The 26,575-nt window shown below is 29.9% G+C and overlaps 1 protein-coding gene across 4 annotated transcripts in view; it reads right to left on the minus strand.

The window, feature by feature from the left end:
* Positions 1-26,575, minus strand: part of LOC143195879 (major royal jelly protein 9) — a 55,306-nt gene that overhangs the window by 17,962 nt on the left and 10,769 nt on the right. Inside the window, exon 2 of one of the 4 annotated variants that reach the window (XM_076403391.1) lies at positions 8,730-9,000. The exons of 1 other annotated variant lie outside the window; for it this stretch is intronic. In XM_076403391.1, coding sequence (XP_076259506.1) covers positions 8,730-8,877 — 148 coding nt within the window. In that variant the 5' untranslated portion in view covers positions 8,878-9,000. Of the gene's footprint in view, positions 1-8,729; positions 9,001-15,405; positions 15,564-26,575 lie in introns of those variants that run through there. 2 more of the 4 variants (XM_076403399.1, XM_076403407.1) reach the window with 2 other exon arrangements.

Below are 26,575 nucleotides of genomic sequence, written 5' to 3' on the forward strand. Positions count from 1 at the left end.
CGATAATATATGTATTAGATGTACTATAATGTTAAAATAAATTATATAGAACGTTTAGAGTTAAACAGGAGTAAGCCTTCTCTACAATTAAGGAAACTAAGGCAGATGTTTCTACTTTTCACATACTACTGTTATCGATCTCGCTGACGGAGACAGTTGCAAAGAAGAAAACAAGTATATTACAAAAGGCCGTTAGCAATATAAATAACTAGACAAAATCCTGGAAGATAAAATTAACCTGTACAAAGCAAATCCGTATTATTGTGTAGTTTTTTTATATTATACCACGCAAATAACAAAAATAATAAATAATATTATTATTCCATATAGCAGTAACGTCAAGTATCTCGAAATGACTTTTGATGCAAGACTTCGCTAGAAGGAACATGTTAAAAAACAGTATGTACAGAATGTATTGGTTAATTGTAAGAATTAATGATTTTATTAATTAATTTAATTAATGAAGTTAATTACAATTATCAATTCATAATAAATTATTATTATATAAGCAAGTATTATAATTATGGATATAACATATTAACATAAATAACACAAGTTTTTCAAGGCATAGGACTTTGTGAAGAATAGTAAGTGCACCCAGATACTATAGGACTGATTACTTACACCAAGACTTCAAATACCGACTGTCACTGAGGAAATCAAGAATTGTAAAAGAAAATGGAAGATATGAGGCTGACTCCATTATCATGTAAATATTGAAGTATTGCAATTATTTATAACACTAGAACAGGACACAGATTTATATACAGTCTATCCAAATTAGTTTTGTACATACGTCATGAATTTGTTCGGTACAGAACAGACTGCGTCTCTATTCAGTTAGTTCGAACAGGAACAAGATACGATATTTCAAAAACGATTTTTTGATATTACCGTAAATGTATAATACTTCAACAAGAAAAACTAAACTGTATCACATGAATAATTTAATATCTTGTCACTTAAAAGACAGAGATATCACTAAAATAACTTTAATAACCAACAATTGATATTTTGCAGAAGTATTACGTCATTTTGCTGCCCAGTTAACTACAGTTTATCACAATATTTTGTCCAGGAAATAGACCAGACTTTGAATCATACAGTTACTTTAGTCCATCGTTCCTTCAGAATTATCATCAAAGACAAATTTTGAGTCTTCTTGAAACAATAGCTAATTAGATATAGAAATACATTGATATTTGATAATAATATATTTATTAAGCTAATTTGTAGCTGAAGTGTTCTAATTAGTATTTTAATAGTAATTACCTACCTACTTATTTAAAACAGCTCATTATGGATATAAAAATGGTGTTGTTAAAAACATGTTCGTTTTTTTTAAATATAACTAATTGGAAGTGGTCTTTAAATAGAGACCGAAATAACTAAAAAACAAAGGTTGATTAGGGATAACTAGAAATTATACTCATTAAATATAGTACTGTAGTATTCTATTTATATACTCATTTACTTTTATTTATCTTTAAAATAGCTCATTATTTCTATGAAAATAGAAAGTAATGTTACTGAAAATTTATAAAAATTGTAAGCAACTTAAAAAAGTTGCATTATATAAAATAATCATAGGTCTGCTAAATGAATTTTAAAGGATATTTTTTAATTTGATGCTTTTTTATACAAAATGGGTACGATGGTAATGGATCTCGAAAGGACGATGTTTCTTTTGGGGCTATCCATGGAACGATCCATTCTTAGGTATCTTCTAAAAAGTGAAGCTCGTCTCAGTCAGGTCACGGCTCACATGTCGGAACAAGCAGTAATCAGAAGAAGCAGGGTGTGGAAAGTACAGTGGGTAGTGCAGCACTTCCCATTTTAATGTTTTCAAGTATGTTTTCATAGAGTAATACATTCAAATCCTCGTCTTTAAAATTTCTTGGCTGTCCAGAACTCTTTTTGTTTTCTGCATCCAATTATTACTTTTAAGACGTTGAAAACCGTATTCATATATTGAAATCGATGGATCAGTCCCATTTTCCTTAAAATTGAAGCAATAAATTAACACCCCGTAAATATTTTATAGAGGAGTTATGTATTACTGACTGAATTAACATTATATACTTTAACATAATAGACTAGACTATACTAGACCACAAATATTTTTAGTGAATAGGCAATAATGAAAAAGAATGGCTGGGATGTCTAGAGATTCGTCCACTGTAATAGACCGGATTTTAACACGCTGAATAAAGTTTCAAAAGTTTGACAAAATATTGTTTCAGACTTTTGCCCAGAAATATCACTATATAAAATATATATTTATAAAATGGTTCTGAAAAACAGAATTTTTTAAATTAATTTATTTTTATTTAATTACAACTTATATATATTTTAAATTATGCTTGGTGGATAAAAATAAAACAGTACATCATAAATATGTATAAAATAAATATACGACCGAAACACAAATTGTAATTTAAATTGTTGTGTATAAAGCGATGGTACGTTCTGTTATTCTGCATGCTTCGAAATTGCTGTCTTATTTCTTTAAACTGTCTAAAATAAAAACGGCAAGTGTTGCAAGATGCAACCAAATATATATATAAATACATGTACTTGTTGCTAATGTTTTGGGGAATATTGACCAAGTTCCTTACTGCTTTGTTCTTGAACCTTTCTAATACTTCAATATTGTTATTGCTTGTTGCGACCTACAGTTGAAAGCCGTATGGCCAAGTTGTCTTTATGATGGCTTTTGGGAAATAACATAAAATGTTATGTTGCCCAATTTGCAACAGTAAAATAATCAGTAATTAAGAAAATACACATATTACCACAATCCTGTTTTTTACCGACATATTACATATTGTAAGCCCGAACTATAAAGCTGCCTAAAGTAATCTATCAGAATAACCAAACAAGAAAGTCAAGATACGATATTTAAAAGTGCCAATCTGAGCGAACAAGGTCATTGTCAGTTACAATATTATAATATATCATATTCTACTCTTAATTGTAAGATAATTTGATTATTATTATTAATATAAATTCATAAGTGAAATTCTACACTATACCCAATCACATTTTTAATTTGTTCTAATTGTTATTACGCAATGAAAAATGTTCAATTAGTTGACAATACTCGTATTTACATAAGTATTTTTATTGCTTATACAGAAATTTAATTAAAATATATACCCAATTACTTTAAGGTTGGTCAAACGTTTGGAGGACACTTTTTTCTTCTACATTATAATTTAAAAGGAATATAGTAGTTATTTCAAATAAGTAATTGTATGATTATTGCTTAAATAAAATATTAGGTTAAGGAAAAATAATTTCGGGGTTTCTTAATATTATTTTAAAACCATCTAGACTTTAAAATTATAGACTGGACTGCACTAGACCACAAATATTTTTAGTGAATCGGCGGATATTGAAAACGAATGGCTGAGAAGTCTTTATATTCATCCCCTATAATAGACCTGATATTAACACGCTGAATAAAGCTTCAAAAGTGTGACAAAATATTGTTACAAGTTTTCACCCAAAGACATCACTATGTGAAATATATATATATATATATATATATATATATATATATATATATATGTATAGATAGATAGATAGTATATTTAGATTAGGACTTCGGTATATATAGCATAAACATGTATAAAATAAATTGACGATTGAAACATAAATTGTATAAATAAAGCAATAACCAATCAATATATAAAATGAATGAAACAAAAATATGGTACATAATACATAATATATTAATATATTGAAATAAAACCAGTAGATACAATATAGCATAAAGGTTATAAAGAAAATATGGTCTGGTTTCTCTAAAATACAATTTAATTTGAGATAACTTGGATTAAATAGAATATTGTAAATGGATTTAACGAAGATAATTAAAAAGTTTATTGATATGGTTTAAAGTGTAGATAGTTTCGAGAGTTTTGAGTATTTCATGTATATCTTTAATATATTTTAGAACTTCGCATGATAGCAAAACATCTTAGACCGTATCTAATAGTAAAAAATGATCACACAAAGAGGGAATATCGCCAGTTGCAAGATAGGAGTGTGAGAATGGACAATGTCCGATCATGAACCAATGTTAAAGAAGCAAATAAATCTTGCTTAATGAGCCATAATTTATCATCGCCCTCCAGCTAGTCCCATTCCGGTTTAATAAAATTATTCACAATCGGCTTGGTGGCGCAGTGGTAAAGGCGATAGAACTGTCCTACTGTTGCGATAGCCGCGGGTTCGAATCCTGCTGGGGCATGGTCGTAAATTTATGTTAGTGATTGTTTAGAATTTGTGATTGTCTTAGGCAAGGGTGTAAAATCCGGCAAGGGGAATGATCCCAGTCACGCCAGTAACCAGGCTGGGTAAGACCGGATGTCTCCTGGGATGATTTCTAAAGTTGGTCACTCGCCAGTCGGTAGGCGTAATTCTGAAGACCGTGGCTCGGAGCTCACGTTAATCTTTAGGTCGAGTCCAGATAAATCCATAGTTGGTAAAAGGAGACTTTAAAACATATTTAAAAAAATAATTTTAGTGGTAATAATAGGTCCATATAATATGGGAGACTAGGAGTCTGCCACCTTGGCTTCTTCAGGTGCGGAATCTGCTCTCTCATTACCTTCTATGTCCACTTAACTGGGGACGCAGACATTTGATATACTTCTCTTCCATCCAAAAATAATGTATTAGATGTTATAGATGCAAATAATAGGGGGTTAAAAGATGCATCTTCAATTGCCAAATAGAGCTTAGGGAATTAGTATAAATGGACCAATTACCGGACAATTGCCGAGAGTATGGACGAATATTTTGAAGCTTATAAGTGTCTCTTCTAGAGGACCCATATTGAGCTGCGCCTACTCCCCCGGACGACTCGGAACGTATCTATTGAGGATCAATTTGTGGGCAACAATGGAACAAGAAATTATATTCATTGCCTTATACAAAAAAATTTAAATAAGGATACGCGGTATTAAAGAAACAATATGTGATTTGTTAAAAATTATTAGCCATTTCTGAATTTTTATATTCAGTCAAACAAACAGTTTATTATTTTTTGTAATTCGAAGCCGAAGTGACCCGGTGTTTACCCAATGTTCAAACTACGTTTTTGCACATCCACTGAATAACGTAAGCTTATTTCTGTGTTACAATGAAGAAAATTATTACGATAATTAAACCTGCAATTTGAAACTGCATCTAACATTTAGAGCCACGCACAATCGGTAATAACATTGCAAAAGTAGTTTGACATTTCTCTTGAATTTGATTACCTTATCGGTAAAGCCAATTGAAGGGTGTAACTAATGGTATAAATTAATACATTAACCTGTTACAAAATTCATTCATTTTATCGGACCACAGACAGAATGTTAAGGTTAAATGTTATATAAATATAGGAAACATTTCATATTATATTAATTTTTAAAAAAGTATTTTACTTCATATAATATAATTTAATTGAAGTATGGATATATAGTTTATCCAACGTTTTTTTTGTACATACTTCATCAAGATGTTTAATGTATTGCACGTTTTTAATATTTTGTTTTAATAAATTTCAAATCGCCGCGGTTTTTATTGAAAATATTTTTTAGCTTGTTGAAGCCGCACTGAATATAAGTACGGACACGGTCACTAAAATATCTCAAAAAATAAAAACCAATATAACCTTAAGTTCGCCAAAGAGAAACCGTCTTTGTGAGAAACAGGGCACGAAACAAGATCAGCTTGATATTAGCTGTATCAGAGATAAATATACAAAATCTATAAAAACAGTAAGTAGTTTTTTCAATAGAAACGTAATTTAATACAATTATTTCAGAGAAAATTGCTGGCCTGGAGTATCTATAAAAAGCTAAAACATATGCAGCTGTTTGAGGGATGTATCTTAGTATATCCCTTCAATACTTCATACATTGTTGGGTAATATAGGACTTAAGTGGAGTAAAGATAACCTATAAAGCGGTTTCATAGAACTTTCAGACATTGCTTTTAATAGAATACGATTTTTAAAAACAAAATCAAGAAAGAATAACTATATCAATTTGTATATTTAGATAAGCCATGGAAATTTCATAATGGTACTCATGGCAAGATTATAATAAATATTGTGTAAAGACAAGCAAAGTTGACGGAAAAAGATACAGGTTGTAATAACTATCTATTAGGATTTGTTAATCATAACATTTATTAATAATTCATTGCAGACATATAGTTCTTCATGCTGGAAACAGGAATGGTTTTTTTCCTGGTGCAGAATTAGTGTTTTCTAAGTCTAAGGGTGACTACCATGGAGAAATGAACAATAACTTGTTTTTGCAGTGGTTTGAAAATCACCTTTTAAAGAACTTGGAGGAGCCATCAATTATTGCTATGGACTATTCTTCGTATCATAGTACACTAGTGGGGAAAATCCCAACAAATGTATCAACAAAGGTTGCAATTGAGGAATGGATAAAGTACATAAAATAAATTTTGAAGAAACTATGTTAAAAAATAAACTATTTCAAATTGCTACTCGGTAAATATAAATGATATATTTAATTGCATTTTTTTATAATTACTATAATACTTTTATTAAAGAAGCTTGAAAACAGATATACAGTAGATCAGAAGGCTGAAAAATATCACTGTATATTCAACTGAGTTGATATGAGGGGTAACAAAGAATCATTATAGTAGACATGTTGGTAGAGAAGGATATTCCATTAAAAACTGTTTGGATATGTAGATGGGAGCATTGTCGACCATAATATCTTCGGTTTGTTTCCGAGTATTTAATATCAGATCATATTGGTAGTTGGCAATAGTATCTCATTCAATCAAATTATGAGTAAAATTATTACTGATCTGAAAATTATACTTCCCATGATGAAAACCAGCAAGGAAGTGTTTTACGCAGAAAAAGTAGTTTGGTGGCCGCAATTAAATAAGAATAAAAGACAGTAAACTTTAGACAGTTACCATTTTCAGTTAAATATAAAGAGTTGGACTCATTTTATATCACAAGTGGTTGTATTATATACTAGTAGTAATTATCAGTATTTATTTGAAAAAAAGAATGTCCTTAACAGATTTAGCATTCGGTGGTTTCTAAGTAAATTTGAAAAAGCATATTATAAACGATTCTATTATATATAGATATTATATATAATATATATTATATATATAGAAAAATAGTATTAAAGAAGAGACATAAATGCATCTGTGGTACCTCTGTCAATGTCAGATATTTATGCAAATATACTAATATTAATAATACTAATACTTATGCAAATTTGAGAACGAATTTATTTTATTAATTCAATTTAAATAACCTAATTACCTAAAACAAATATATATATATATATATATATATATATATATATATATATATATATATATATATATATATATACAGATAATTATTACTGTTTTTACACTACGTATATGTTAAACTTCTCATAGATACGTCATTTAAAAAATATTCGTCAATATTCCTTTATTTTTGTGTATTTCTATGATTTTAAAACCTATTTGAATTTGTAAGCTTTGGTACTATATTTTCTCAAAAAAATGGTAATCATATTTATCGCAAAATACGTTGAATGTTTGAAAGGCAATAAAAGAAACAGTGCCATAGTTGAATAAAAGAACATTCTTCTGAGGAAGGACATATGTTTTTCCATATATATTTAATAAAGTTGATATATAGTATAATAAATAATCCAAAATTAAAAATAATAAAAAATGCAAGTAGGAATAATTGTTTAATTTTTATTCCCTTAAGAAATTAAAATGAAATACTAAAAATTAAAGTAATAGGAAAATTGGATTTAATTATAATATATCTGTTCTTTAAATGATATTTCAATATATTTTTATTTATTAACATATTTAGGAAATTAAAATATTTTATATTATTTTCCATAATATAAGAAAGAAATATTTTAGATATATGTATTATATTTAAATATTATAATATGCAGTTACAAATCAAATATTATTTATCACTTCATTAAAATTTTAATATTTGTTAATTAAAATTTTAATTCAAAATTATATATTATTTATATAACATATTTTATATAACTTATATTTAACATTTTGAAAGTTTAATTTTGAATTTATTATTATTAGGATTAATTATTAGAGAATGTTAAAAAATACAACAATAATATCAATTCATATAATAATAAATAAGAAAATTAATATCAGTTAATAACAACAAATTGTATTTGCTAGTTTTATAACTTGCAAATAATTATAAAAAGAGATATTTTTAAAGCTTAACCTTTTGAGAATGAATTGTTAAAATTATTTTTCAAATTTTAAATTATTTTCGAGACGGTTGTCATCATGTCTTAAAGTCTAGTGAACCAATTTACTTGAAATTTGGTGTAACCCTTTTCCGTACATTTTTCCATGGTATTAAAGTAAGACAAAATTTGCATTTTTACTACCTTTGAAAAAATTATAAATATTGGAAAATGGTAAAAATGCCCATTTCACCAAAAAAATTGTTTAACTTTTTTACTTTGATACAATGGAATAATTTCAAGTAAGTTGGTTCAGTAGAAGTTGAGACATCATGTCAACCGTCCGTAAAAAAAATACGCGAATAAAGTTTTGTTTTAGATGGCGCGGTTTAGCTTTAGCTTTCTAAGCTTTAAAAATATGAAAACATTGAGTTTTTAGTAACACTCCCTTAACAGAGCTCAGCTCTATCTACTTGGTTACGAACTTACGTGACATCTTTTGTGATCCACGATTGATGATCCGAGGATCCAAAGTGGATTCCCTCTGATAGAACTGATATCCGCTGTTGGCATCACTCGCGCACAAATAAATACAGAGGCAACAGACCAGAAACAGACGAGACCACCACGATGGCATCGTTAATACGTACTAATTACACTGCTGAAACTGAAACAAAACGCTCTTTTTTTCACGCATTCACCCTACGCTAATCGACCTGACCGTCGTCTCTGACGCTGAACAACAGACGTTCCTGGGTAGCTTTGATTAACATGGGTAGATAAAACAATAAATAAGCGCTGATAATTCTATGGACTAGGTTTGATAAATATGTGAACGGAGGGGAGTGGATGATATTTAATTTACATATAAAGAGACATATTTATTTTATCTTATACATTACGTAAAAACAAATTAAAATATGTATGTTATTCCTATTTAAAATTAACATTTTCTTTCAATAAAGAAATCTTAATAAAAAAATCTTAATAATAAATATCCAAATGATGAACTAACTGAATAAAAATACAATTAAATTAATTGCTACTTTTTTAAAATGTTATGTTATTTCATCAAAACTACTATTAATTTATTATTAATTACAATTTCATCAATTTTTTTAAGTAAAAAGGGAACAGGTTAGTAAATCTTCTAAACTAATTTTGCCCCTTTCAAAATGTTTGCCCCACTATGTAATTATGCCAGTTAATTCCAGTCAACAGAACAATTGCTTTATTAAGTTCATAGTTATTTAGTTCATAGCTGCTATGATGATTTAATTCGATATACACATTCGAGCCTCTTTTCATAGCTGTTTGTCTTCTTTTCGAAAGTATTACTATGTGCTTCTAAAAACGAACGCGTTATATACAGATTATTTCAATATTTGAATAAAGGAAAATAAAAAAGTAGGTATCTAAACCATGTTACAGATTTTTTAGAGGCATATATGTGTCAAGAACCTTCGAAGATCTTTTGACGTGACATTAGGTCATCAGATATAGCAAAACACAAAACGTTGAGGCACACAGTGAGTCTTGGTCGCCAGAAGTCTCAGAAAAGTAAAAATAATTGACAGATTTTTTGATTCTACGCTTTGGTTTGAGACTTTATAAAATATCTTAGGCTGTATTTGTTTTTATTTCTATTTTTGTGTATAATTTTACCGAAATTTATTATTATGACGTCATTTTTATAGAACTAAAGGTAGCAATTATAGGTTTAAGTATAAAAATGAAACAAATATGACGATTTAGATAGAGGAATACTCATATAATTACTCATATCTACATAAATTTTAAAAATGTCTTGAGCTCCTATATACAAACCTGGTGTGTTTCTTGCATTTTAGATCGAGTACCTATAGGCCCAAATATGGAAAAACATTGTCTGACCAATATATAATTCCTAACTGTGGCATACTTTACACTTGTGATATAGCACAAATGGAAAATATCACGATGGCTACATTTGCTGATGATACTGCGACAATATAAATAATTGGACACAAGCTTGGAAAATAAGAATTAATGAAAGTAAATCTGTACATGTGCAGTTCACCTATAAACAGAAAGTATAAGCACCAATAACATTAAATAACACTATCATTTCATATAGCAACAACGCTAAATATCTCGGAATAAATCTCAATGCAAAACTTCGCTGGAAGGAACATATAAAGAAGAAAAGAAAAGAACTGGAATTAAAATATAGGAAAATGTACTGGCTAATTGGAAGAAAATCACAATTATCAGTACATAATAAATTGCTATTATTGAAACCTATATGGCAATATGGAGTTCAATTTTGGGGATGTTCTGTAAAGAGTAACATAAACAAAATACAAATTTTTCAGAAGAAAGTCCTGAGAAGTATTGCGGGTGCACCTAAATACTCTAGGACTGATTACCTACATCGGTACCTTCAGATACTCATAGTCAGTCAAGAAATCAAGAGAATTGCAAGGGGGCATAAGGAAAAACTCCATTCTCATACAAATATTGAAATATTGCAACTTTTGGACACCACCAGAACAGGACACAGACTCAAAAGAATCAAACCATCTGATCTTGTGTAGTGTTGTGTAGTATATATTAAAAAATTCAGCAGCGACATGTATAAACATTATTTCACCAGAGACTGAGTTAGGGCCGATGGGTCCTCCTAGTTATATACCTAGATTTAAGTTAGCATAAAGACAAATTGTAGGTTAGACGGAAACGACTAGTAACAATGTATTAATTAAATAATTTAAAAACAAAATCTCCAGAAAGTCTCAAAGTTATTTGACGTTGCCAGACAATTGATTAATGAATGATTATGAATATTTTTTTATTAAAAGCGCCAAATGTATGTATACCACCTAATTTAACTAAACTTCTAAAAAATAAAACGTGTATTATGACAGCCATATTACGCAAATTAAATCCAACAAGACATTTGCAATAAGAAAAATAGTAATAAAATTTTTTCGTTTTGATGGATAAGAAAAGTCAATAAGATTTATAAAGAATAATTTTACACATGTGTTCATATTAAATGTATATGCGATATGATTGAATCATTGACGTTATTAATTGGTGTTATATTTAAGGTCCTAAAGATAATAAATTTGAGTATATTCCCATTTAAAACTATATTGTTGTCATAACAGCTGTCAGATTCAACGTCTTATTGGAAATATTTTATTAACATTTTAATTAGTATTTAAATATTTTATATAACTCTTATTAAAACAGGAAAAACTTAGTTACTTTATTTTATGTTTATTTTATGCACAAAATTGTAAACACTGCAATGTTGTGACCTGATATTAACTCGGGTAATGAGATAAATCAGAGGCTTATTTCTACACCTAATAAATCAGGCGAATATGGTGGTCGAAGAATGACTGTAAATACTTTATAGAATGATGTAATTTCTTATTGGTTATATCTCCAGTAAATAATGTTGCTACTGTAATAAATATCTCTTATTTGATTTTATTTAATTTAACTATTTAAGAACAATTTAATTTAATTTTCTTTATGTATTAATGGCAGATGATAGGCCTGGCCAATGCCAGAGATAGCGTTGTTAGTTCTTGAAATATGTAATGTAACTGAAACAATAGTATCGATGCTAAGCCATTAGTTAGTTTGTGAATGGTTGTTATTTACTTTTTGATTGTATTATAGCGGAAATTGAATATCGAATAGTAGTAAAATATTTGTTCTTTTAAAAGAAATCGTGATAAACCATAACGCGAATTTATTGCTAGCTCTTGTAGAATTACTAGTGATTAATATTAATATAATTTTTGATTAGATAAAACAATATTATGTACGTTAAATTGGTTATGTATAATATGTAAATATTTTAATAATATAAGATAAGACCCATTTTTACGGTTATCCATTTGTATTTAGTTAATTGCATAATATGTTAATGATTAATTACAATAATTCACTTTAATTTATGTAGTTAAACAAACTGAAATAAATGTGCCGACATATCGGACGCTAATCATAATTATGCATTAGTCCTTTGGCCATAATTATTCATTTGCTGAATGTCACAGCTATCTGTGACTCTAACATTGAGATTTTGGCGATATTTCAGAACAAGGTAATGCTTGTATTATAATCCATGGGTTGAAATATATTTCTATGTTATCTGGTCAAATGCTGCTCTGTATTATGGTTATAGATAAAAATATTAAACCTAAAAACTTGCATTTGAGACGTTATTGTTAATTTCATCTTAATATACATAGCACCACATTTTCGCTGCATAGTACAGCATTTTTTGGCAATTAATAGCGGAAAGATGCTGGTATTTCCGATATTTGTAAAAATCATAATTAACCAAGAAAACTAGAATGGTGAAAAAAGAATAATATTTAACCGTCATATGCAAACTACGACATGTGGTCGGAAAAAAGCGTTGATACCATTATGGAAATAAGTACTAAGATGGGATAATCAGTGAATAGTTGAGGAGCAAATTCAGATACGTTGATTTAAATTGTTTGTGTATATCTGTGTAATGAAATATAAAAGTTTGAAGTAAATCTTTGAAAGATGGAAGACATCTAAAAGAACATGAGTCAAGATCAAAAAGAGAGAAAAATAAGAGACTAATATTGTGAAAATGATTAGATTTAGTGAATAATATTCCTGCGACATAAAAGTCCTATGGTACCAATAGCAGCTTATTGGTTTAAAAATTGACAGTTTTCCTGAGTTCTGAAAATAATTAGCATGATAAACTTTTATGTTTGTCGGTAGATGCTGCTAGTTACGGAATAGAAAAATATTATATTGTATTATTGGAAACAATATCTAAAATTCTTATATCCATTTTGTAATCTCTTTTCGTAAGAATATTACATATTTTCAAGATGTTTTCTCAAATGAATATTTATTAAGTTATTACATAATATGTAGTGATAGAAAATTGGGACATAATTTTATAAATTCCTTTTCTCTGGGTAGTTCTTTGACGTAAAAATTAAAACAAGAATACATAAAAAGTAAATCGAAAAATTATTGAATAATAATACAATATACTGCTCAAATTACTGGTTGAAGTCGAGATTGCTTATTAAGTTAAGACTGTGAAGATTTTTATGTGTCATAAGATTGTGAGTTAAGAATTGCAGAATTGAAGTGTTTATTAAGTTAGAGTTAAGAGTGATTATTAGAACTGGGCAAGAAGACTCGAAAAAAGTATCAAAATCTTATTTAAGGCATTACCACTAATTACCGCCTTATTTATCGATATTTTTGCTTGCTTTATGCATGCGTGGGAGAATCTTCTTTGAAATTTTATATTTGAACATCTTTATCATCAAACATTTATCATATTTGCAGCTCTTTTATTTTGTTCAGTTTGAGCAATCGAGACAATGCTTGAGAACTATATATAGATTGTGAGAGATCATCATAGTTTTTACATCATGAATATTTCGGTTTCAATGTACAGATACCATGCTGGCTGGTATTATAATGGGACATAAACTTTTGGAACCTTAAAGAAGATAGAATATTCTTTAACCTTCTCCTTATAGGAGAAATTTAATTTAAAGGAACTCTCGATAATGATATGCTGCGTTTATCGTTTCGCGCAAATAGTTATCTTCGAAAAATTGATGAATATTATGAAATAATATTACTCAAGAAACATATGGCAAGATTATTAAGTAATTTCTTCTGTCACATGATGGATTTATTTGTTATAACAGTTTTATGAAAATCTTATAATAATTGTTATATTATAAGTTATGAATTATTGATCGTTAAGTTTTAATTATTTTAAATGTAATAATCGAATACAGTGTTTTAGGAAAATAGAAATATGTTTTCTTGTTCTCTTATCATATCTTTCGATGATCTACCCTAAAATGAAATTTTCTATATTTAAGCACAGATAATACTACATGATCTAATGATATGTTGTAATTGTATGTATTCTGATCAGTGAATCTGAAAAGTGCATTTATTGAAAAAATACATGAATTATTGGCTTTCGGGTTAGAGGCGCGAAAATATGTTTCGTAATGTCTACATTTTGTCCAGTCAATTTGACGGCATGTTCTTCTTCGGCATCTCTAAATCATGTACAAGTCAAGCTATTCTGCCTGTCTGAATATATAGTAAATAAAAGTCGTCATGTTTCATGAGCACGTTGGATCTGGAAATTTGTTTAGCTGACGTCGGTAGACATAAATTGTAACAGTTTAATTTGGATTTAGTAGCTCGTCATACTACAGTCATACTTCTGATCATCTCATATGAAAAGCAAGATATTATGGGGACAAATATTTCGCCTCATTGTCGAGATTGAAGAAATGGCTTGTTAGAACCTTTCGAAATGGTGTAGGTTTCATGGCGTATCTACTCCCTTCACTGACATAGTTAATTGATTACCTCCTTATCTGTCTAAAAGATTACTCTTCATAATTTTGAGCGTTCCATGATTGGTGTAGTTAGCACTATATAGCATAATAATAATGCCAAATGGAAAATGCTATGTCATGTAGAGAAATGTTAAAGCCATTGAATCTAATAGTTAGTTTAGGTTTTTTAACTGATAACAAGCACCCATTAGATACTAAATATCAAGATATTTCCATGTTTCATGAAAAAAAACGACATTATTAAAACTGATATATAAGTTTTAAGCATTGAATTGCAAGACGTATGCTGATTAAAATTGATATTTAGTTAATTTTAGTTGTGGAGTCTCCCTCATATCATCAATGGTACTGACCTGTTGCTCAGAATATTTACCTTAGAAAGAAAAATGGTGATTTGTTAATGGTATCAAAAATAATTTTATAGTCAACTAAAACAAAATGGTTAATGAGTAATTATGGGTAAGTTTAAATACCCATTTTAAAGAAAATGAAATTAAAGTTGAATATTATTTCTTAAATATAAATAGCATTTATGAATATTCTGGAAATTACTCAAGAATCATTAGGTCTTAATTTATATACTATGTATAACTGTGAAATTAGGACATTATTATTTATTATTACTGTATATTATACATCTTCTTACTACTATAATTTATGTTAAGCTTATAAGGTGCAATTGGTGTCGATAAAAACAATCAAAATATATAATGATGAACACATTTTTAAAATATATATGTAAATTCCAATACTACAACTAAACTTACTTGAGGAATTATCAGTTATGTTGTTTACAGATGCTGGATCAATTGTAATTTCTTGTCGGAAAAACTGATACCCATCATCTTGACCGTAGCACACGTTGATGCAAGCACAAAATAGTATCGTATAAAATAATACCATTTTTAATTATTATTTAATGTTCATATCAGTAATCTATGTTTGCAACTAACAATCCAATTTTCTTTTTACTGTGAAATAAGTTAAAAGTCCAGATTCAGATAGGGATTTATCGTTCCGAAGTGGGGGGATGAAGGTGGAGTTAAGGGGCTCGGTGCGAGAAAATTCAACATGGCCCCTATTATATAACAATATTATGTTACATGACTTAGTTTAATGAATTAAATTGTGCATGTCAGCTTATCTTTCAAGGTGATGACCATAATAGAAACATGCATGTGTACTTACATATATAGGCTAATTTAAGGCGAATACGTAGAAGGCGTTTTAAGCGATACTTATATAATTAGAATTTTAGAATTAAAAAAAAAATAATGTAAAATTGTTTAAGCAGTTTTAAGTATATTCAATTGGACGCCGATTAATCAGAAAAAGGAAAAGCACAAAGGAAGTAAATATTGAAGAATTACAGAGTGTACTGAGAAACTGGAGAACGCAGAATCACCACACAGAAGAGACTGAGTACTGAATTATTAGTCGGAATTTACAATAGAAGTTAAAAGATAAGGTGCTAACAGAATAAACATTTTATTACCTATTTTATTTAACATGAAAAAAATAGTGAAAAAAGTGCAACCTTAAAAAAACAAGAACGGAACTAGTATGGGTTATATTAGAACAAATAGAAGTAGTATTGTAATATTGTATTGTAATAATAATTCAAGAAATATATGGGAAATGCCAATGTTGACATTGTTCGGGGTGTAAGGAAGATGGACTGGACGAGAAGTGAAGATATAAGAAGAGACTTCAATATAAACTCAATGTAAGATTACATAGGAAGGGGACATACTCACTTGATGGGGATTCTTATAGCGTATAGAGGACAAAAGACAGGCAAAGAGAACCTTTTCACAAATATGGAGAGGAAAAAGATCTACCCTAAGATAACCTGGAATAGGGTGATAGGAGGCAAAAAAATTGTATCTGGATCCAGGAGTATAAACGAGAATGACAACTGAGGTTAATTGAAAAGTCCTTAGCCTGCCATAGTAAAACACATTTTTTTTACAAAATATTTTTTTTTATTCAACATAATTCCCTTCAAGGGTGATACACTGACTATAGCGACCCTCCAACTCTTCGATACCATTTTTATAGTACGATTTCTCCTTTGCTTCAAAATAGGCTTCAGTTTCGGCGATCACCTCTTCATTCGCCGAACATCTCTTCCCATACCAGCATTTTTTGAGAACTGAGAACAGGAAAAGGTCAGATCTGGAGAATAAGGTGGATGAGGAAGCAATTCGAAGCTCAATTCATCAATTTTTGCCATTGTTTTCACTGACTTGGGACACGATGCATTGTCTTGGTGAAGCATCACTTTCTTTTTCTTCAAAGGCAGCCGTTTTTTAACCAATCCGCCGTGCAATAACGCTATGTAATAGTCGCTGTTGATGGTATTTCCTTTTCCAAGGTAGTTAATGAAAATTATTCCATATGCATTCCAAAATACAGACGCCATAACCTTGCCAGCTGACTGTTGCGTCTTCCCACGCTTTGGAGCAGGTCCATTCTGTGCAGACTACTCGGATGACTGTCGATTGGTCTTGGGAGTGAAATAATGGAGCCATGCTTTATCCATTGTCACATATGCGATGCGAAAACTCGGGTTTATTACACTTGATCATCTTCAAACACTGCAAAAGTGAGCCTGCATGGCGCCTACTTTGCACAAAACTTTCTCATACCCAAATATTCGTGAATGATATGATATACATGTTCAGTTTAATATCTTTAAAGTATCTGCTATTTCGTTCAATTTCAATTTACGGTCATTCAAAATCATTTTGTGGATTTTTTAATGTTTTCCTCGGTAAAAACCTCTTTTGGTCGTCCACTCCGTTCACCGTCTTCCGCACTTTTTTCACCACGTCTAAACTTAGCATACCAATCCTTGATGCTTGACTTTCATAGGGTAGTGTTCAGAAAATCAGCATCAAACCAAGTTTTTGCTTCAACTGTATATTTTCCCTTCAAAAAGCAATATTTTATCAACGCACGAAATTCCTTTTATCAGTTTTTTTCACAACAAAAGTTGCTTCACTGAAAATGCCATAATTCACAAACTAATAATCCGGCAGCTGTCAAATTTATACACGCATCTTTTGAGGGTTAGTGCTAACTAAAAAATATGGATTTAATTCTAGTAGCACCATCTATGTGTCAGGACGGGGACTTTTCAATAGACCTGTTATAGTGGTTATTAATATCTTTTTATATTTGTTATATAGACAAATCGTGTATATGTAGTGAGTGATGTACAATGTGTGTGATGTCATATCTCACAATGGATAACAACTAATAATGTTTATATTGTTTAATATGTTACATATATAGCGACCTTGAGGAATGTCAAATTTTACATAGTGGAGCAACGGTCTACAAAATACCCAAAAATATAATCCCAGATGTTGAACACGGGCGGGGTGCCAGCAGCGATAGAACGCGATAACGAATAGCTGGCAACCCCGAGACGTTTATCTGTGATGTTATTGAAGGGTATTTCCAATCATTCAGTAACCGACCATCGTTTGGTTTAGACGTGCCACCATCGACTGCCCAAGCCTCGTCTCCAGGTAACACCGCCATCCGCTTTATCTATTTTGTATTTTCTACATTTTTTATATTGCCAATAAATAACGGTCACATAATGTAAATACCACTGTTTCATTTCGTTTTACCTCCATTCACCGAGCCATATGATTTACTCTAAACATATATTAGTTAACAATGATTATCTATGGCAGTAACAGTGAAATATATTTTCCATCAAATTATAAGGCAAAAGTTAATTTGTTGAAGTTGTCAGTGTATTTGATGCCCAACATGATTGTCAGTATGCATGTTCTTACAACTCAATCTGTCAGCTAATATAAATAATCACCATCGGCTTCTTAGCCAAGAAATTGAAACATTTTAGTCCATATGTATATTTTTTGAGGATTGAAGGTGATATCTTCCATCGTAAATATTGGCCTTGTCACCAAAATAGTGAGATTCTGATCCAGAAGTATCCATGGTAATAGATACTAGATGTTTTTTAAACTGCTCTAATTTAGAGAGACAAAATTTAACAAGCGTCCTCTAATAGGATAATTGAATTCGATACAAATTCAAATCTTGATTTTAATTTGATATCTTTATGTATCACTTAACTGAGGTCATAAACAAACATGTTTAATTGGTTTATATCAACTATCACGGTCCTCAGTTTATATTGTCTATCTATTTCCATTGTTTTCAATTTCAATTAACATTCATTTGTCAAGTAAGTCACTTTGATTATATGGCATATTCTATTTGGTCTCTTTAAATTAATTTATCATTAAATATCCATATATTAAGTTCGAATCCTGATGGGGAATGGATATACTTTATGTTTATGATGGTAATTATAAATGTCTTTATAGACAACAGTAGATCTGAGAGGGAATAACCCTCCCAGTCACGTCAGCTGGGTAAGACTGGATTTCTTCTGAGATGGTCTCTAAGTTGGTCATTGGCTAGTCGTTAGGCTTAATGCCGAGGAACGTTTTTCAGAACCCACACTAAAGAGTAGATCAGTCCCTATAAACCCTCATTGGTAAAAAAGGAGACTTTAAAATATATTTTGAAACATTTCTAGGTTTCATAGAAAATGGCAAGATGCCATAAATAGCAATGATAATTAACATTATGAGAAAATATTATATATTTTCTTTTAACTTGTTATACAACGTAGGTATCTGCGAGAAAATTAAGGGGGCTTGGTCAAAAGAAAAGTATTTATTGTTGGTTTTAAAACTTTTCATGTCATATCATTTCCATGACTTATATAACTTTTGAATCAAATGTCACATGTCGATATTTATAATATAAAAAACAAGAATAAGCAATACATTTTATGTTATTTATGATATATTTGTGATTCATTGATATAAAGGCGGATAATGAAAATTACTAAAACATGAGAACATGCAAAGTCACGATATTTAAATAAAATGAGAGGTTTACTTTAGTAACAACAATATTACAAGCTTTTAATGATCTGTCTTTATCTGTTCTTTTAGCAAATGTAATATTTATACATAAGATGTCTTGTTCTTCGGCATTTTCAAACAGTTCTTATTTTTTTAGAAGAAATCATTTATTTAATTTATTTTATTTAATTTCAATAATTTGCTTAATTAATAATTTGTATGTTAATAAGTCAAAATGAATTAATCTCGTCATTTCTAGCGAATTCAAACTTATACAATATCTAGACATAAAAAAGTTCTGCAGGATTAACCGAGATTAATTTTGAATGTATCAAATGATCATCTGCTGTTCTACCGACACCAAACCAAAAATCTAAATAATTTCCTGACATTAACTTATATTAATGTCCACTAAACTACTAAATAAATTATACATTAACAATACTACATTATGCCTGAAATATTACATATTTACATCTATTCAGATTTTTTTAAAATTCATTTCGTTCATTTATCATTAAAATACATTTATTGGAAAAAATTGATACAATATGTAGGGGAAGGACAAGTTAATATAAACACCTGACTTATACATTATATATTTATATTTTAATAAGGTTTTGGGTCACTATTTGATTTTAAAACAGCTGGAGTTATTCGCGGAATAAATTTATAAAATGTCTGAATAGTGTTCGACGGAATGTTGTTCCATTTTTGTACCAAAACATCCGCCAATTGCTTCGGTAATGTTGGAAATGGAAATATACTCCTCGCTTTCTGCTCTAAGACCCCCCCCCCACAACAATTCAGTTATACTGAGGTCTGGTGATTGTACTTGCCATGGAAGATGATGTTATACTGATGCTCCTCATACCAATACTTGGCTGTGTTGAAGGTATTATCATGAATTGCGTCTTGAAATATAGCAAGAAATATAGTAAGAGTTTGTCAGCAATATGCTAGTTGTCAAAAATTCAGCTAGTGATGTGAATTGGAGGCCCAGCTGAAAACTGCTGCTGCAACTGCAATTTCTTCCTTGTTTAAGTGACAGAAACAGGCCGTCCGTTATCCATACATAAACTCGACCGTTTGTAGGAAATAATGTAAACGGTGATTTTTCGAACCAAACTACATTCTTCCAATCATCAACTGTCTAGGTTTTATAATAATTGTACCACGTTTTTCTCAGCTTAGCGTTGGCAGTTTTCCACTAAGCACTCTGAAAGTTCTTTAAGGGTTTGGTCTGGGTTTTCGATCAATAAGTTTTGCAATATTAATAAACAAAGTAACAATTATCGAAAATGAAGATTTAAGAATCATTAATAGCATACTCTGAATAACTCAACGAAACATAATAATACTTGAAAAACTGTTAATGTATGTAAAGAAAAATTAAATCCATCTCATTGAATAATAAGTTTTGGTTGTTTAATAGTTATTATATTGTAAGTTCGCATTTTCAACAGTGAGTATCGCTGATCAAAATACAAAAAAACACCTAGTATAATAAAATAAGAAATTATAATTATCTTTTCTAAATAATGCTTTATTTCCTGATGATTCATAATTTATACTTATGTTATTCGTACATTTTTACGGGATTTTTTTAGTGTCATTTAAAACATTCTGATGCGTTATTTTTGATTCCGCGGTCTAGTGATTATGCATTATTTTTGTTTCATTTTAATTAAGAATAATTGCTTGACAGGCATATTTTGCAGTTGTTTTTTCCATCTACAATTAACAAATTACCTCTTACTATTGTTTTAAAACTTCGTCTCATCTTGTCTGAATAGTTTAACAGGTATTAAAAACACGGTTAATTGTTTATCGGAAGTAAATGATTTGTTACTGTTTTATAGTTCTTAAAACAGTTCTTAAGAAGTATTTTAATTTTGTTTAGTTATTTAAACATTATTTGCCAGTTACATCATATTATTGTGAATGAATTAAACCTTACGTCTTTCGTTTATGTATTACATCAGATACCCAAACTTTTTTCATTCTTTTAAATTTTTGAATGAAATTACTAAAATTTTTTCATATCAATAGTATTGTCTTGGTTAGGAAATATAAAAAAAAACAGCTTCATAATGGTGACGCTTGTATGTTTAGTATTCTGAATAATATTGACACATTAATAAAATAACAATAATCATTATTTTTTCTATTAACATATTATTTTAAATATCCGAAAAATATTTTTCTTTTTCTATTTATATTCTTATTTTGGTAATCTCTATTAATAATTAAATACTGGTTTGACAACTATATTGCCTTATTTGGAATTATATTAATGTATTTTTCAATATTCACGGTTGAATTTATGTTTGTGATTTTTTTATTGATGGTCTATAAACGCGTTATTAACATGGCTTGAAGTGATGGGTATTTTCGATCATTTCGTATCTTTCACATCGTCTCGTAAGTACTTGGAAACCATTGACTCATCAATAGCTCTGAAAAATAAAAGAGAGAAGAGTCCCTGCAGAATTTGAGCGTATTTTGGTCCAACATGTCTTGTAATTTTATTTCAATTGATAAATATGGTGGAGCAGCATCACCATAATTATTTGAAACTGTTTGACAAGTTAGAGCGGTACATTTATTCAAATCAACCAATAAAGGTAATGAGTTTTAAAATTGCATTTTTTGGCTATTTGCCCTTTACTTCAAAATAGGCCTCAGTTTCGGCCATCGCCTCTTCATTCGACGAACGTTTCTTTCCAGCGAGCATTCTTTTGAGATCTGAGAATAGGAAATAGTCGCTGGGGGCCAGATCTGGAGAATACGGTGGATTAGGAAGCAATTCATGGATTTTTGCCATCGTGTCATCGGCCATCGTCGTCAGTGTCGCTTCAATATTAATATTATTATTGAAATGGTTTTTGCAAATAGTTATTTTGTTATAGTTAGTTAAGAATGACGCAGAAAGTAAAGTAATTAAGTAAATCGGTTCAATAGAACTTGAGATATCATGTTAACTGTATCGAAAAAATTGCTTGGAGATAAACGCGTTTAAAATTTCGTTTTTAACTGAGACATTTCTATAATATATATCCAAAAAAAAATTAAAAATTCTTAAAGGCTTGCAAGCTGTGAAAATAAGAAGACCATCAATTTCAAATTTCTAGATTGAAATGTTCAAGCAAATAGTTGGTACAAAAAAATAATTCAAAATATAATAATGAAAATAAAAATAGAAATATTGAATATAAGTGTAAAGTGGTTGCTATGTCTATAGTTATTCATTAACGTTGTATTGACGGTGATATATGTTTACTGTTATAAGTTTTCGGTTGGTAACAACTTTACAATTTTTTCTTCCTGCACCTGATTAATTAAAATATCATAGCAGCATATTTTTTGACGTGAAAAGGCAATTATTGGCATTAAATTTGAATATGTATAAGCGTAGTTCGCAGAAACATGCACATACTCTTAGTATAATTCCACTGTTTTGTGCTATACTTAATGATTGTAATATAATAATATAACCTAATATTAAATAATGATATGATGCACTTTCGAGGTTATCCCATTGAAACCAAGTTAGGATCTGTTGGCGGGCAGGGGGGAAAGTAGTATGTTTTCATATATTTTTTTATCTAGAATAATCAGATATTGGTGTATGATGTTATAGCTGAACTCGTGTGACGAAAAATCGGAAGTAGTGCAGAAGTCAGTGAGTTTACTTTTTAAGCACTAACCATATTATATAGAACATCGTAGAAACGTTGCAGGCAATTGTTTCTATGGTGTAATAGTTAATAACTCCACTCATCCGCGGAGGTGGCAGATTCGATTCCCTACAGAAGAGCAGCTGTTTTGTTCTTGTTTGATTGGGACATTTGTTAAATCACTCTAGGTAGTGGGCCTGAACCGTTCCTTACTTTCACACATTTTTTCTTTAGTTCTATTTTCCTCATACGAGCTGTACTTTTACTTGGGCTATGGCATCAAAGATAAATAGGTTTAGGAGGATATTAAGCTAAATTGTGTGTATAGTAGAATATAAAATACGTATAGCAGATAGGTTAAATAAGTTTTTGGTTTATTTGTATTTAGTTATTGCAACGATTATTATATACATATTTTATTTTAAAACGTTTTTTTTGTGTTAAAATTATGAATTAGATTATTTTTTACTTTTTAGTGAATACCATATTAATTTTTTGAAGTCGATTTTTTTAAAAATACTTTATCGTCGAGAACACTCAGAATTTCTAGAGTAATAACGGATTCACTATTGAAAATTATGTAATGCGATAGCGGAGACTATAAGGTAGTGACAGTATTATATTTTACTATATTAATATGTAATTGTAAATGATACATTAAAGAAAAAATTAAATAATATGTGCGAAAAAATCCATATTTCGTCTATATTTTTCTGTTTTCAAGAAATTATTTATGAGAGAGAATCGAACTTTTGACTTGCAAGTCAAATACCGATATTAAAAATCTAAAATTTTTGAAGGTGGATATCGGACTTTTGTTTTGAGGTTTCTTCCTCTGGCTATTAAATCAATTTTGAGTGGAAAGTAATGTTGCGTGAGTGAAGTGAAGAAATATCGATATTGGTAAAATAAGAATCGACATTTTATGAAATATCGATAGTTCTCTAATGCTAATACATGTGCAACTAGATAATTATTGAAAATGTGTATAGGAAATAATGGACTTATTTCATTTGTATTAATATTAGGTTACTCAAAAATTTGAGGAGATTAGACTCATAATCAAAGAACTCTACTGGTATGTCTGAATCAATGTCCAATGGATTTTTAAAAAATTAATCAAGATTTCGCTTTAAAACCTGAAATAAGTTTACAAAGTTACAGCAAAGTAGTAGTGATAGAGATAGTGAACAACGCGCAGCGAAGTCAGAAGATTGAAGCGGACCAATGCACATGAATTTCTATAATGTCAAAATATTACTCTTAACTTTAGCTTAAACTCTAATTAGTAGTTAATTCGAATTTGAGAAATAAATACTGATGCACTGATCTTTTTACCAACTATATCTAATGTAAGAGTTAATTAAAAAATTCCACTAGAATTAAAATAGCATATTTTACCGAAATAATTATCTATACATTTTTTTTTATACATAGACAGCACTAACTATATAGAGAACTGTGGTTTGAAAGAATAAGGATATTAATTGCAGAGTCACTGGCATAACAACTTTATGTAGACAGTTCATGAGAGTACGTTCTAATTAATTGCTTGGGACACAAAATGAGTGAAAGCGATATATCTTTTTTTTTATTTATTTTAAAAGGATATGTAAAGTAAAGGCAAAATGAAAGTACCTTGGACGAAGTTCAAGTTCACTCATTGCTCTTGTTTTTCATTCAATTTTTTATAACCGACATCATACTGATGTCTGGGAGATAATTAAAAAAACCTATCTAAAAATAGATGTATGGGTCCAGAAAAAACTGCTTATAGACCGATTTCTAGTACATCTGTATTTAGATCTACTGGGTAATGTATATTATGAATCCTGATTATAGTGAAAATTACTTCAGTTATCAGTTCATTTATTATTTAGAAAGTAGTCCTATAACTATAGTCTGAGGATGATAATTTGTTTAAAACAATAAGTATTTTATTTTTCCTTAAATTACACTTAATTATTGGACGGATATCTAATCAGTTCTATTCTAATATTAACAAAAGCCCTGTTTTTAAACATTACCTTCCACTTTAAAATAAACACACCGTTTTTTTTTTCACTGAACAAGTCAGTCGCACAATATAATATCTACCTTATCAAAAAAAAATTTCGAGCAAAATGCCGTATGTAGTTGCTGTCCTGTGTGATTAACAGATCAATTGAGAAATACCCCGCCTGACAAATATATGACGTTACTCTAGTAGCGCTAGTAATTCTAATTAAATCCATACGTTTTTTAGTTAGCCCTTATCCTCAAAAGATGCGTGTATAAATTTGATAGCTGTTGGATCCTTAGTTTGTGAATTATAGCATTTTGAATGAAACAACTTTTGTTATTGCGAAAAAAATGGATAAAAAGGAATGTGTTGATAAAATATTCCTTTTTGAAGGGAAAAAATACAGTTGAAGCAAAACTTAGCTTGATGTCGAGTTTACGGACACTGCCCCAGGAAAATCAACCATCAAGGATTGGTATGCTCAGTTTAAACCTGGTGAAATGAGCACCAAAGGCAGTGAACGCAGTGGACGCCCAAAAGAGGTTGTTACCGACGAGAATATTTAAAAAATTCACAAAATGATTTTGAATAACCGTAAATTGAAATTGAATGAAATAACACACACTCTAAAGATATCAACTGATCGTGTACATTATATCATTCACGAATATTTGAGTATGAGAAAGCTCTGTGCAAAGTGGGTGCTGCGCGAGATTACTTTTGTCCAAAAACAACGACGAATTGATGATTTGGAGTAGTGTTTGAAGAAGATCAAGCATAATAAACCCAAGTTTTTTCGGCGGTATGCGACAATGAATGAAACATGGCTCCATCATTTCACTCCGAAGTCCAACCGACAGTCGTCCGAGTGGACTGAACACGATGAACCCGCTCCAAAGCGTGGGAAAGCGCAACAGTCGGCTGGCAAAGTTATGGCGTCTGTATTTTGGGATGCGCATGGAATAATTTTCATTGATTACCTTCAAAAAGGAAGGACTATCAAAAGCGACTATTACGCAGCATTAATGGACCGTTTGAAGGACGAAATCGCCAAAAAACGGCCGCATTTGAAAAAACAGAAAGTATTACTTCACCAAAACAATGTACCGTTGCACAAATCAGTGAAAACGATTTCAAAAATCTCTGAATTGGGCTTTGAATTGCTTGCTCATGCAACCTGTTCTCCAGATCTGACCCCCAGCGACTATTTCCTGTTCTTAGTTCCAAATGATTGCTCACTTAGAAGAAATATTCGTCGAATGAATAGGTGATCGCCGAAACTGAGGCCTATTTTGAAACAAAGGAGAAATCGTACTACAAAAATGGTATCGAA

This window comes from Rhynchophorus ferrugineus, unplaced genomic scaffold, assembly GCF_030347505.1.
Source record: "Rhynchophorus ferrugineus isolate W39M unplaced genomic scaffold, kcgeb_rfMv2 rfM1, whole genome shotgun sequence".
NCBI lineage: Eukaryota > Metazoa > Arthropoda > Insecta > Coleoptera > Curculionidae > Rhynchophorus > Rhynchophorus ferrugineus.